General features: G+C 44.4%; 1 protein-coding gene across 1 annotated transcript; it reads right to left on the bottom strand.

Moving 5' to 3' along the window:
* Positions 1-8,896: 8,896 nt before the first annotated feature.
* Positions 8,897-13,582, bottom strand: LOC147023851 (zinc finger and BTB domain-containing protein 42-like). The gene is given in 4 exon segments (XM_085889714.1): positions 8,897-11,484; positions 11,716-11,773; positions 11,775-11,821; positions 13,120-13,582. Coding segments are annotated over 4 exon segments (1,449 nt in total). The 5' UTR covers positions 13,534-13,582; the 3' UTR covers positions 8,897-10,554.
* Between the last annotated feature and the right edge of the window lie 1,418 nt (positions 13,583-15,000).

The raw sequence follows: 15,000 nt of genomic DNA, 5'->3' as shown, positions 1-15,000 counted from the left end.
TGTTCATAAACCCAGGGTCGCGACCTGAACTTGAAAAACCTCCCTCAACATCCCAGTTTTTGAGGGGGGTTTTCACATCAAAAGCATTTTCTCCTACAATTTTTATCGTACGTACCGGCACCAAGTAGATATTGGTACCAGTTGGGTCGTGAGGTGCATGTGATTTCAAATTTTGAGTTGTGGACAAAAAAAGTTTGGAAACCACTGCTCCCTTTATACTCCTTTGACATTTTAGACTCTTCAGACCTTTTAAGACACGTTAGACCAGTGATCTTCACTATTTTTTTTAGAGGGGGCCACTTTTGCCAAAAAGACATCGGCCACACTTTGGGCCATGAGGAGCCGCCAGCGACTCGCGGGCCGTGTAATGAACAACAAGGCTTTAGAGCCTTTAGACCGCTTCGATCCTTTGACCCTTTAAAGCACTTTTACTCCTTTTGACTCATTTAAACACTTTAGTTCCCTTTAGACCTTTTGTACTGTCGTGGCTAAAAATACTGGCACCCTTGCACTTTTTACAAATAACGTACCATTTCTTCAAGAAAATTGTTGAAATAAAAATATATTTTGTTGTCCACATATGTATTTCTTTGGTTTGCAATGGAACAAAAAAAAGCAGAAAAAAATTACTAAATCTTCACTTATTCCACACAGATATCCTAAAATGGCCCGGACAATATTATTGGCACCTTTTAGAAGTTGTAAGAAATAATTAGATTTTAAGCAGGTGATTCTCCTTTACTTTGGAAATGAACTCACCTGTGGTGAGTTGTAGGTGCCTGCAATATAAAAATCACTCATTCAACCAGTTTGAATAGAGAAAAGGAGTCATTCTGCTGTTTTGTGTCACTGTGTATACAGCAATGAGCATGGAGAAAAGAAAGAAAACCAGAGAATTCTCTGAGGAGGTCAGACACAAGATTGTAGCCAAGCATGGACAATCCCAAGGCTACAAGTCCATCTCCAGAGATCTTGATGTTCCAGTGTCTACCATACGCAATGTTATCAGGAAGTTTAAGGCCCATGGCACTGTAGCAAACCTCCCTGGACATGGCTGCAAGAGAAAACTTGATCGAAGATTGCAGCAAAGGATTGTTTGAATGGTGGAGAAAGCACCTCGATCAACTGTCAAACAGATTCAAGTTGACCTTCAGACACAAGGTACGACAGTTTCAACTTGCACCATCCGTTGACAACTCAATGAAAGGGGGTTCCATGGTAGGAGACCCATGAGGACCCCACTGCTGAGAGAGAGAGACGTAAGAAAGCCTGACTGGAGTTTGCCAAAATACACCTGAACAAGCCAACATCCTTCTGGGAGAATGTCCTGTGGACAGATGAGACCATATTAGAGCTTTTTGGTAAAGCACATCATCTCTAGGTTTACAGAAAACAAAATGAAGCCTTCAAAGAAAAGAACACCTTCCCTACAGTCAAACATGGAGGAGGTTCAATAATGTTTTAGGGTTGCTGTGCTGCCTCTGACACTGGGTGCCTTGAATGTGTGCATGGCATTATGAAATGAATAGATTTACCAAGGTATTATGGAGAGCAATGTTCAACCCAATGTCAGAAAGCTGGGTCTCTGTCGAAGGTCATGGGTCTTGCAGCAGGACAATGACCCCAAACACACTTCAAAAAGCACCCAGGAATGGTTCAAGATAAAACGCTGGAATGTTCTGAGGTGGCCAGCAATGAGTCCAGATCTAAATCCCATTGAACACCTGTGGGGAGATCTGAAAACAGCAGTTGGGAGAAGGCACCCTTCAAGTCTGGGAAAACTGGAGCAGTTTACATAAGAAGAGTGGGCCAAACCACCAGTAGAGAGGTGTAGGAAGCTCATTCATGGCTACAGGAAGTACATGACTGCAGTTATTTTGTCCAAAGGCCAGTGCTACCAAATATTCAGTCGAGGGTGTCAATAATTTTGTCATTGCCATTTCTTTTTATTTTCTGATTTAAAAGGGTATATTAAGTTTTGAATCAAAAACAAAGGTTCTGTAATATTAACAGTGAAATAAAGAATTGTGGAGACCAAATACTTTTGTCATTTTCAACTTATTTTTGGAGAAAATTGTGAGTAATTTGAAAAAATGAAAGGGTGCCAATATTTTTGGCCACGACTGTACCCCTTAGACTTCTGAAGACATTTACACCCCTTAGACCCCTTTCGATCCTAACTACTATTGGAAAATACCCTTTAGGTATTTCGACACCTTAAAACCCTTGCAGACCCTTTCGACCTTGAGACTCCTTCGACACCTTAGACTCTTTCAACCTGTAGACCCGTTAGAGCCCTTTGGATGCACACCACACAAACATATATTGAGTTGTCTTGCAATATACAGAACTATGCTATTTTCAGCAAGTAATGAACAATGTCCAGCCACCCGGAGGGTGGGTACTCTGCTAGGTTGAACATAAATTGCATATTGGGTCACTGAATTGGTTAACCAATCAAAACCTTCAAACATATTGTTTTTGAGGTCAAAAGCTCAAAGATCAAGGTCACATAAAATCATCAATTTTCATCCGATTGACTTACAATTTGAACAGGGTTTGCATATTGGGTCACTGAAGCCTGTTGTTTGAGGTCAAAATGTCAAAGCTCAAGGTCACATAAAATCATTAAGTTTCATCCAATTAACTTGAAATTGCAACACGATTTGCATACTGAGTCACAGAACCAAAACGATCGATTTAGACTTTTGACATGTCAACGGTTTCCATGACAACAATTTCACCCCCATTATAATCAAATGGGCCTTTTGTGAATTTAATATTACCATATCTCAATCATCTTTCAAGCTATAAAATTGAAGCTTACACAGCTTATTTGTAATTATGTGTAGTATATGTGAGGAAATTTTGGTCAAACTTGATCAAAGATCAAGGTCAAAGCCATCCAAAACATGTACAACACCAATTAGGTCACAATTAAAAAATGTATCAACCAAATTTGTTATGCACAACATTCCATCATCTAAAACACTTGATAGGTCAAATTTTTGAAATTACCAAATTGCTGTTTCCATGGCAACTATTGCTTATTACTTGGCCAATTCTTTTAATTTTTTTGACATGTTCATCACCTCCGTTTGTTTGTGTGTTTGTTTGTTTGTCTGTCCGCTCGCCTCCAGCCAAAGCGGCTCAACCGATCGTTCTGAAATTTTCAGATTAATGGCACCGACCCTGTGATGGTCCCGCGTTGAAGTTTCGTAAAATTTGGTCGACCGAAAACTTCTATGATGTTCTATCCTGCTCACTTCTAATTAATCAGATTGGCAGACACATTTCAAGAGTATGAAAAAAATCCTCAATTTTAGAAATTCAGCCTTTGTTGACCTTTTGTTTATGTTGACCTTTTGGCCTATGGTGACCTCAAAAATAATAGGTGGTTGAATTCAGTGACCGGATGTGTGAATCCTTTTCAAATTTCAAGTCAATCGGATGAAAATTGAGGATTTTAGAAAATTTGGCTCAAATAAAATTGGCATTTTGGCCTATTTTTACCTCTTGGCCTATGTTTACCTCAAAATTAATAGGTGGTTGAATTCAGCGACCTCATATGCAAATATTGTTCAAATTTCAAGGCAATCGGATGAAATTTGAGGATTTTAGAAACAATTAAAAAATTTGGCCTCTTTTGGGTTGACCTTATGGCCTATGTTGACCTTTTGACCTATGATAACCTCAAAAGTAATAGGTGGTTGAATTCACTGACCTGATGTGCAAGTATTGTTCAAATTTCAAGTAAATTGGATGAAAATTGAAGATTTTCGAAAATTTGGTTCAAATCAAATCGGACTTTTGGCCTATTTTTACCTCTTGGCCTAAGTTTACCTCAAAATTAATAGGTGGTTGAATTCAGTGACCTGACATGCAAATACTCTTCAAATTTCAAGTTAATTGGATTAAAATTGAGGATTTTAGAAATTTGGCCTTTGTTCACCTTTTGGTCTATGGTGACCTCAAAATTAATAGGTGGTTGAATTCAGTGATCTCATATGCAAATACTGTTCAAATTTGAAGTCAATCGGATTAAATTTGAGGATTTTAAAACAGTTATAAAATTTGGCCTCTTTTGGGTTGACCTTTTGGCCTATGTTGATCTTTTGACCTATGATAACCTCAAAAGTAATAGGTGGTTGAATTCACTGACCTGATGTGCAAATATTGTTCAAATTTGTCAATCGGATGAAATTTGAGGATTTTTTTTTTGCCTTTTGGCCTATGTGGGGGGACACATCCATGTCCACCATTAAACACCACAGGGGGTGTAGTAATATAATTAGAAGTGAGCACGAAGGATCATCATAAATATATGTGGAAAAATTACAGGCCCAGACCGATAATTGAACCCAGGTCCTCTGGAAAACTGTACCAGCACTCTGCTATCTGAGTGAACCACCAGCTAAGCATCGCAATTCTTCCACAAATAAAGGTGCCGCTCTCTCCCCCCCCCCACCTGCTCTCGTGAGGAAGACCCTCTCAAGAGCAGGCCCTAGCTGCTCCTATGGTTGGCAGTGAGTGCCCCGGAAGCAGTGGGGGGGGGGGGAAGAGAGGTGGCACCTGTATATGTGGAAGAATTGCAATGCTTCACTGGTGGGTTATCCAGATAGCAGAGCACTGGTATGGCTTTCCTTGTCCAGAGGACCTGGGTTAGATTCCTGATCTGGGCCTGTAATTTTTCCACATATATTTATAATCTGATGAACTTGAAATTTGAAAAGGATTTGCATATCAGATCACTGAATTCAGCCACCTATTATTTTTGAGGTCAATATCGGCCAAAACGTCAACATGGGGCACATTTCTAAAATTGTTTTTAAAATTGTCAATTTTCATCTGATTGACTTGAAATTTGAAGACCATTTGCATATCAGCTTACTGGAATCAAGCACCAATTATTTTGAGGTCAACATAGGTCAAAAGGTCAACATAGGCCAAAAGTCAACAACTAAGGATCATTTTCTAAAATCCTCAATTTGTATCCGATTGAGTTGAAATTTGAACAGGATTTGCATATCAAGTCAATTAATTCAACCACCAATTTATATTAAGGTCAAAAGTTCAACACAGACCTAATTTCCAATATATATGTGTGTATATATATCATTGTATCTCAAAAAGTTGTGGATGAGTTATGACAAAACAAGGTGGATAAGTTGGTTAGGTGACAAGAACAAGCGGATTGGATTTTGGTTTAGATCCAGCCCATGAGTGAGATACAAAATGTGAACTGTTCCACCTGGCAGAGGTATGCGCTCTACCGAGTGTCGGTCTACTTGGTCCTATTTTGCCAAGTGTTGCTCAATGAGTGATTTTTCATTTGGATTTTGCAAGTATCGTGCTATGCACGCCATCTTTCTTTTTTGTTTGTCTTTTTTTACAGAATGTAAGAATGTCTATTAATTATGCACTATTAGACCATATCTCTGGTATTGACTTCATGGTTAGAGTGGTGGCTTGGGATCTGAGGATCCTGAGTTCAAATCCCACTTTGCTGTTGAATTAATACCAGGCGGAGTTGATTCTGTCTGTCATGCTTCCGAGGTTAGCAAAATGAGTGCCAGCTTTTTGGTATCCTGTGTCAGAGTGGCGACCCATCCAGGATTGTGCCCTTTCGCCAAGGAGACTGCTTAGGTAGCATCAACGCCCTGCAGAGTATGGTCCCAATGGATGGATGGATTAGACCAGTGTTTCTCAACCTTTTTTGTCCCACTTTAATTTTCAAAAAAATCGTATGCCCCACCATGAATGGAGACACTACAGTATATACTACATAAAAGGAATTCCCCTTGACGAAAAGCGAGTCATAGTGACGTAACAGCGTTTAATTGATAAAGGGCACGCCTTACCGGCGGATTGGCTAACAAGGGCGCGGTGAAGCAGTTTTAAGTTATGACGCTATGAGGCATCAGTCGCAGCTTCAAACTTTTGAAAATTTGAAAGTGCAAAGCTATGAAAGCGATCATATATTGATTCATTAATTCTGAATCCTCATGCCCCACCAAAATATTGCCATGCCCCACCTTGAGAAACACTGGATTGGACCATGAGTGCAATATGTCTACTATTTAAGTACTCTTTCAACGTGTCTATTAATTACATACTATTGAAGTGACTACGTCTAATAATTAAACTTTACATCTATTAAAAAATAGATACGTCTACGTCTATTAAAAAAAACCTCAAGATCTGCCAACAACCCCCTTCTGGTAAAACTACCAAAATCACGAATCACTACTCACCTTCACTCTTTCATTCCTCTTTTTTCCCGCCTTTGGAATAAACTCTTTGCTGATGACTCTACCCTCTGCCGTACCATCGGTCATCCCTCAGACCAGCATGCAGCAGCTTCTTCACTCACTGCAGATCTGGATAAAATCACAAACTGGTCCAACGCATGGAACATGTCTTTCAATCCGGACAAATCTCACACTCTCACTATGTCTCTCCGAAAGGACCATTTAGAAACCCCCCCATCCACTTTCTCAACAATCCTCTTGAAGAAGTCCTTTCTTTTAAGTTTCTGGGTCTCACTATCTGCCATGACCTTTCCTGGGAAAGCCACCTTTCAAGCCTCGCCTCCAAAGCCAGTCGCCGACTGGGAATCCTCCGTCGTGCAAAGTCCTTCCTCAGCCCACCTGAGCTCCTGACAACTTACAAAGCTTTCGTCCGCAGCCTGATGGAGTACTGCTCTCCCCTCTGGGCTGCTGCTCCTGCCTCCCACCTTTCTCGGCTTCACACTGTGGAAACCAAGGCATTTCGGATCATTGGCATCTCCCGCGATGAGGCTGAGACTTTGGGCCTCTCACTCTCTCACCGCAGGCAGGTCGGTGGTCTTTCTGTCTTCTACCATCTCCTCTCCAGCCTCGCCCCCCCCCGCCCCCCGCTCTCTCTGCGATTTGTCCCCACCACATTGCCGCAGGGTGCTCAAGGTCCGCCAAAAACCCCCTTCTGGTAAAACTACCAAAATCACGAATCACTGCTCACCTTCACTCTTTCATTCCTCTTTTTCCCCACCTTTGGAATAAACTCCCTCACTCTATTCAATCCCATTCTTCTCATTCACATTCAGCCTTCAAAACAGCTGTTCACCACCACCTCTTATCTTCCCCCATCCAAATCCTCGATCTTTTCTACGCCCAATAATCCACCCAAGCCCACCTCCTTCAAATTCCCTGCTTTCCGTCCTGAAAGTCCCTGTAATGTCCATCTTGTATTACTCATGTTCCCCACCCCATCCTTCTCCCTTCCACAGATCTCCTAATATCTCTGTTCACCACTATTTTGTCCTTCCCACTCCCGCCCCTCTTGTCTCATGCCCCCCCCCCTTGCTGTGCGTTGTGTGTTTGCTCTCACACGAGCCTCAACAAGGTATACAAAAATAAAAAATAAGAAAAAATGCTCGGATCTGGATCCAGATTTTCACCAAAAATTGAATCAATCCTTCTTTGTTACACACCCAATGTGTCCAGCAAGTTTCGTCCGAATCCGTCCACAACCTTTTGAGATATGCTTTTCAAAGACAAACAAACAAACAAGCAGACAGACAACCAAACAGACAGTTGTGAAAACATAATTACATACTCTTGAAATGTGTGTCCGTCTTACTTATGTGCCATTGGAACGTCTATTAATTACGTATTCTTGCAACGTGAGTACGTCTATTAATTATGTACTAATGGAACGTGAGTCCATCTTAATTACGTACCATTGGAATGTGAGTACGTCTTCTTATTAAGTATGAGTGAAATATGAGTACATCTATTAATTACATGCCATTGGAAGGTGAGTACGTCTTTTAATTTCATACTATTGGAACATAAGTATGTCTATTAAATATGTACAACCGGTATGTGAGTACGTTTATTAATTACTTCTTGGAACCCATTAATTACATAACACACCAGCACACAAACACCAGAAAAACCACACAAACACCACAAAAACAAGTCCTGTCAAGGGTCTGCAATCTTTGATTGCTTTCTAGTTGCAATTGTAATTACGTATGATGATGTATATAATTGATTGCGATATATATAATGCCAACAAAAGCTGCAAAATTAGTTAAACTCAGGGAGTACTGTGTTTGGCCAGGACTTGGACCAATCCACGAAGCAGAATCCATCTCCAAAGGAACTTAATGCGGTGCCATCATGACTCCGCTTTTAAGTTTTAACGCCTCTGAGGAAGAGATCCAGCTTGTTCTCGAAACATCAGGCTTTTATAAAGATTTTTTTTTCTTTTCTGCTCAGTGTGCAACCTTTTACAATTATGAATCCTGAGCTGCAAATCTTCCAACACATACATATAATCTATACATATAAGAGTGAGTTGTGTCTGTGTGAAACCTTTTCTTTGATTTTTATACAATTCCATACCTCTGGGCCAATTGCCCTGAAATTTGCTCGACCACATCATTGTAACACACGGCAGGTCAACAACAAAATAAAGAAATTGCAATTCTTAATCAAATCGATGTTAAAACTAGAAATAACGCCATTCTGAGCGATCAACATTCTCCCGGCAGGGAGAGGGTTTGCACATTGGCTTATGTCTCGGCCCTCCGCGTCACGTACAAAGACAAATTATTTGTGGGGAATCAAACCAATTGCTTTTGATTACAGTATTTATATTCCGTATGCAGAATGGAAATTGATATACAAATGCTCCAGTCACCACCGGACTACATTAAGTGGAAATATTTGTCGCATGATCCTGTACAACCTCAAACAAGGAAATGAGGACATTTGGCCCATCATTGCTGCGGTGCACTCCCGGGTTAATTCTTGCTCCAGCTTTAAACAATGAAATGAAACAATATATTAATATATTTAAATGAGTACAACAGTGGACAAGGAAATGCCCAAAAAACAAAAACAAGAGCTCGTCTCCCTGCAGGATTTAATAGGGCAGAAGTTCTTAGACATTAAAAAGTGAGCTGTGAGAAGGTCTGAGTGCGCACACGATCCTGTGCATTATTGCTGTATACATGGTCATAGAAAAACAGACACGAATAACTTATACGATGCCAGGAGAATATGTAACAGCAGAAGAACAACTGCTAATGTGCATTAATAAATTAACCGTTTGAGCACAACCGTCCCAGGATTGTCACAGTTAGTTCGTTTTATGTCTAATTCATTCTGGTTTTTTTTTGTCTTTTTTTTTTTGCTGGAGGTTGTGGTGTCAATCACCATTGATTGTTGCTTGCTCTACGTCTTTTCCATGTTTCTGCAGCGTTAACACCGAGGGAAATTAAACAAGGGGAGCAATTCCAATAAGCAAAAAGAAAAAAAAAGGAAGAAAAACAAGAATAGGATGACAATACACATGAGGACGTTTTCTTTCACATGCAGAGGCAATATACCAGAAGACATATGTTCCAAGGCAAAGAGGATTTCAGGGAAAAAAATTTTTTTTAAACTTTTTTCTTTTCTTTCTTCTTCAATCCAGCTCCGTCTAGCCACCTTGTCCATAGCTCGGCAACAGCTGCGAGCCAAGCATTAGCATTTTGAGAGCAAAGCTGGCATCGCCAGCTGCCGCTCCAGGGCCCCAGAGAAAGGCCTTTAATGAAGCAGCAACGAAGCTGTTGTTTGGAATTTGTGAACTTAACTTTGCAAGAATCGACCCGACCTTCGCGGTGCCTTTTGTTAAACTTTTTTTTCACGGCAACGCGCACATCTCCATTCCCATTGTCGGCGTTTGAGCCACTGAACTCTTTATATTATCATAGAATGGCATTCGTAAAAAGCCTCTTTAAAAAAAAAAAAACATCAAAAAAAATTATTTCTCCCTAAGAGTAATAAAATATTGTTTTACGTGTGAAAAAAGAAAAAAAAAAGGATTTGCTTTAACCGCTTAATATTCTCTACAACAGTTCAAGTAACTTCTTTATATTTTTTTTCTTTAAAAAAAGGAAAAAAAGAAGAAAAAAATCTACCAATTGAAGTATTATTATTATTATTATTATTATTATAGCAGCCAGTTTCAGACAAATCACACCTTTTAAACAAAGAATTTAAATTCTCGTCGACCCTTGGTCTTGCACACTTTATAATACAGCCAAACATGCAAAATAATCTTTCCGTAGGGCAGGTCGTGTTTTGTGACACGTACAATACCGAGCATTGCATTTCAATAGAGCTTTAAACTAAATAAAACAGCACCCTACATTCTGCCAACAAAGGGGACTGTGATCAAAGGATATAAATGCTTCCTTCGTATCTGCAGACAAAAAGTGTTAAACGACGACGGAAAAAAGAAAAATGATGCTGAGTGATGTGCAAACGGAGTCAAAATAACGGTTGCCCGATTTAAATAAGAACAGTTCGACAGAAGGTGTTCGCTTGAGGAGGGATCCAATTGAGGAGAACACAATGCTTTTCCATCCAGCATGGCATCCTCCAATGAACGTTTGTGGTGACTGGGGGTAGGGTGGGTAGGGGGTGGGTGGGATGGATGAAAGCCGGTCATTGTGGTGATGAAGAAAAAGCAGAGGAGTTTGGAGGAGTGACACTTCATTTGCCAAAAGGATGGTGGTTGTTATTGACCGGGTGCTGCTCCGACAAGGCCTGCGTGAAACTTGCGGATATGTCGGTACAGGTCCCCGGATTGCGTGAAACGCCGTTCACACCACTTGCAAGCATGCGGTTTCTCTCGCGTATGCACCACTGCGTGCCTTGTCAAGTTGTGCGAGTACTGGAAGGCCTTTCCACATTGTGCACAAGTGTATGGTTTTTCTCCCGAGTGTGTCCTTTCGTGCCGCCGCAGGGTGTACGCGCATGAGAACGTCTTTCTGCAAGTAGAGCAAGTGGGCACATCACCCTCACCGCCAGACCCTTCCATAGAAACCGTTGCCATTGCCACCGCACCGGTTCCTGGTGCACACCCGTTGCTTCGCTCGGCCCTCAACGTCCCTCGTTCACCAAAGTGCAGGCTTAAGTGGAGCTGTAGGGCCTGCGGTGAAGAGACAGCCTGCCCGCATAGTGGGCAGGCATAGACCATTCCACTGGGGCCCAGTAATGCACCAGGTCCGCAAGATAACAAGGGATCATCTAGAGGTTCACGGAGAAGACCAAAAGCAGCAGCTGCCGCAGTGGCTGTAGGTCCACTCGTTTCCACCTCGTCCGAGCTTTCCTCTTCTTCCTGTTCAGCTTCGCTCGACGTCGAGGGAACTTTCTCCGAAAGGTCGCAGCTTGCTCGGCCCGAATTCTGTGGCATCACGACGGTCATGGGCAGCCGGCTTTCGATCCTCTCCTCCTCTTCTATCTCAGTCATTTCTTCCTCCACCAAAACAGATTTCACGGTCGGTGCCTCCCAGCCCCGCCTGAATGACAGGTCAAGCACGTTCTCAACGGGCAGCCGGCCGAGGGTGAGCTGCATGGGACGTGGCGACGGGATACGGCGGTCCACCGTTGTCTGCGATCCCGCATATTCACCAAGCGACTTGCCCGCATCCTCTGAGGATTCAGCCTGTGGGGGAGGGTGAGAAGTGTGGGCCGGGCAGTGGTGGGCGCCATGCGCAGTGCTCGCGCGCTTGCGTGCAGCAACAAAATGAAAACATATGCAGCATGTGAAAAACAAAGTTATAAGGCTGCCATTTGCAGATTTGGCCTCCTTTGGTGCCTCCCTGTACGTATGTGACCGTTTGGAAAGCGTGCGGTTGTTCGAGTTTGGCTATTCGGGCTCGTTTCCTTCTCTTACATTTCTGCCTCCCAGACTGATGATTGAAAGGCTGAGCTTGCTTCCCTTAGCAGTTCTCTCTGTCCCCCTCTCTCCACAAATGATGCAAATCCAAAGGTGACGCAAACTACATGATTAAACCCATCAGAGAAATGGGTTTGTGTCACCCGACAATGCTGAGCAATACAGTCAAAAAAACGAAACCCATAAAATTGATGGCTCGCATCCCAAAGCAACTTCAAAGCCAGGGTGTTCTTGCCTACCTCCTGTATTGCAACAGCCCACTATGTGTCATAGACAACATGAAAGTGATGCTAGACAAGGCTGGCGACGAGTCAGTATCCTATATAAACCATTCTTGCCCATATGTACACTCTTTCACTTGCAGAACGGGATGCCACAGGCCATTATGTTTACTCAAAGGTGACGTGCAATTGCTGCGTACCTTTGTAGATACCATGATGGCCACAACATGCTCCAGCTCTAAAAGACACGGCTGTTTGAGGAGACCATTTATATAGTTTCGTCAATTCGTCGAAGTTTCAAGGCTTATTGGGAATGCTGCCTGGATTTGTTTGTTGTTTCCATACCAAAAACAAACAAACAACAACATCCCAGCCCATGTACATGTCCATCTTACACTTTTCCTGAACTTAAAGGAGTTCATTCCATTTTAACTTGTCATTTACGTATTTGAAATGGTCATCGTCATTCTGGACGGGTTTTGAGGTTATTTCTCTGAAATAAGTTCATCGAGTATGTCCCGGTGTCCGTCCGTTAACATCTGACTCAAACATCATCTCCTCACAAACTACCTGATCGACATGACCCAAATTTTGTACGATGCATCAGGACAGTAAGGTCTCATGGGGTTGTGATCCCCATTTGGATGTGCCTCCTATAAAGGGGGTCAAAGTGGGGGTTTTCTTGTGTTGTTGTTGTTGAGCTTTTTGCTATTGTTTAGTTATTCTTTAGTTTACATCAGGTCAGTGAGGTCAACCCCTAACATCAGTCCCCCACGGGACTCCTTATTTTATTTAAAGTAAAAGTGTAAGTGTCCCGTTTAGGTGTTGTCGCTCTGCATGGTGTTATTCAATTCATGGAATGAGTGCACAGCAGACACAGAACCACTGGATGGAGAGGACGAGTGGATTGCTCAGGTGTGCAATATGACCAGATCCTGTCAAAGTGAAGTCAATGCTGATCCTGGTACAAGGAAACACTCCCACACCCTCCCCTCCCCCCCCCGTTCCACCTCTTACTCTTTCTCTTCCTCTCCCCTGTACTCGGGTTATATCTACGTGCTTGTAAGGGTGGTGGATCCCATGCACACACTATTGTGTAACATAGCGACATTGAACACAACACCGCACCACCTCAACGTCCAAACATAAAAAGTAACTCAGAATCAGACAAGAGTCTCACCTCAGTCTTGACGCGCCCTACGGGGCGTTCAGCGTCCCCGCTCGCTGCGTCCCGAAGCCGTTGCTTGCACACCTTCACGATGTCGTGCATGTGCAGGTAACTGGCGGCTGCCAGCACATCCTCCACGGGAAGTGCGTCGATGCGGAGACGTCCCTCGTACATAAAGGCAAGGAGTGCGCCAAACGCAGACGCGGTCACCACGTCGGCGTTCAATCGCACAGACAGCTCGTCGGGAGCGCGGAGAGGTGCGTCGCGGCAGAATAGGTGGAAGTACCCGCTGCACGACGCGAGCACGGCACGGTGCGCCCGGAACTCCGCCGGGCCCACGAGCACCGTGCAGTCGCACAGGAAGCCCTGCGTGCGCTGCCGGCTCAGGCACTCAAGCAACTGGCGGCTGTGCTCTGGGAACTCCATCGCTGCCTCCGCATCGCACGCTCGGGATCGGAGCTGGCTCAGACGGCCGCTGGATGGGGAGGGCGGGGAGTGCGTGGTTAGAGAGGGAGAGACAGAGAGAGAGGAGAGCGGAAGAGAGAGGGTGGGGTGGAGGAGGTGAGGGGAGGGAGAAGCGTGGATGGCGCCGAGAGGCGCGCGGGATGCAATGGGGTCGCGGGTGCTATGGGGACCAACGTGAGATGTCGGTTCGGGCTAGCGGGGAAGCGCACAAGAAAAACGGCCCGGCTCCTGAAGATACGGGGCGGGCCGCGATAGTCGTGTTCGCGTCCCCGGGCCTTGCCGATGACCAGCGAGGGGCGCCATTGGAACACGAGGCGAAAATAAACAGAGCAACAGCTGATGAGGCAGATAAGGCTGCCATATGGCGGCAGCTGCAGCGAAGATCGCGCGTCAAAGCTCAAGCCGAGGGACTTTCACCAAATCGGACTCGTCACCACGGTTGGATGACTCACGAGAAATGAGACGTGGACGGACATGGCTGGTGGCACTAGGGAGCAACAGCGAGAGAGACTTCGTGGAGACGCGCGTACACGCTATCAAAGCCTACCTGCGTACCTGTGCGTACCTGTACGCGATGATTGCGGTGCGTGCCCTCGCACGTGCTCTCGCTGATCGCTCGGAGAATCCTCGTGCTGCCTGGAGCGGGAGGTAGCGAGGCAGACTTGGCAGCTGCCGTGACATCACCCTCCTCCCTCTGAACCCGGGGAATGTTCCCTCCAGCTGTGCGCCGCCTCCCTTGCCATATGGCACGCTTCTGGCAGGCCTACTTGCCCGCCTCCCTCCTCCCGGCGATGGAAAGGGGCTCAAAGGAGAGAGCGCTCCGTATGGGGACGCGACCCCGCCCTTTGCCCCTCCTGCCCACACACCCAAACTTTGCTCCTTCGCCCCGGCCACGTTCGAGTTGGCGGTACTACAGAGCATGGAGTGGGGAGGGACGGCGGTGGGAGTCGGGGGATGTGCGCGCGCGAATAGTCGCGCTCTTTGCCGTCGCGTTGGGTATTTGGGTGACGAGGCGGCGGTCTCTCCGGGCACTCGGCCCGTGCAGCTGTTGCGAACGGAGCCAGCTAAAAATGTCCGAGAATCGGACACCGTGCTACGCGTGCCCACGTCTGTTGCACCCTCATTTAGTGAATGCTCTCCCGTGTTTGTCTATCCGCCCGTCTATATATCTGTAGCTATCTATTTTTGTGTGTATACATACATACATACATACATACATACATACATACATACTTCATTTCATGTACCTGCAGACTCTTCATTGGGCGTTGGTGTTTCCAAAGCTGTTTCTTAGCAAGCGTTGTTCGCCAACTGAGTGGTTTGCCATTGCCTTCCCAGCGTTGTTTGTACGTGCTCTATCCTTTTAAATGCTGAACGTCAAGCAGGGAAGCAGCACATACCATTTTAAAATACTTTGGTACGATTCTG

This window comes from Eptatretus burgeri, chromosome 7 (assembly GCF_056783735.1).
Source record: "Eptatretus burgeri isolate ZD-2024b chromosome 7, Ebu_testis_v1, whole genome shotgun sequence".
Classification (NCBI taxonomy): domain Eukaryota; kingdom Metazoa; phylum Chordata; class Myxini; order Myxiniformes; family Myxinidae; genus Eptatretus; species Eptatretus burgeri.
Note: the sequence above shows the minus strand (reverse complement) of the source record. Positions and strands in the feature narration are given on the sequence as shown.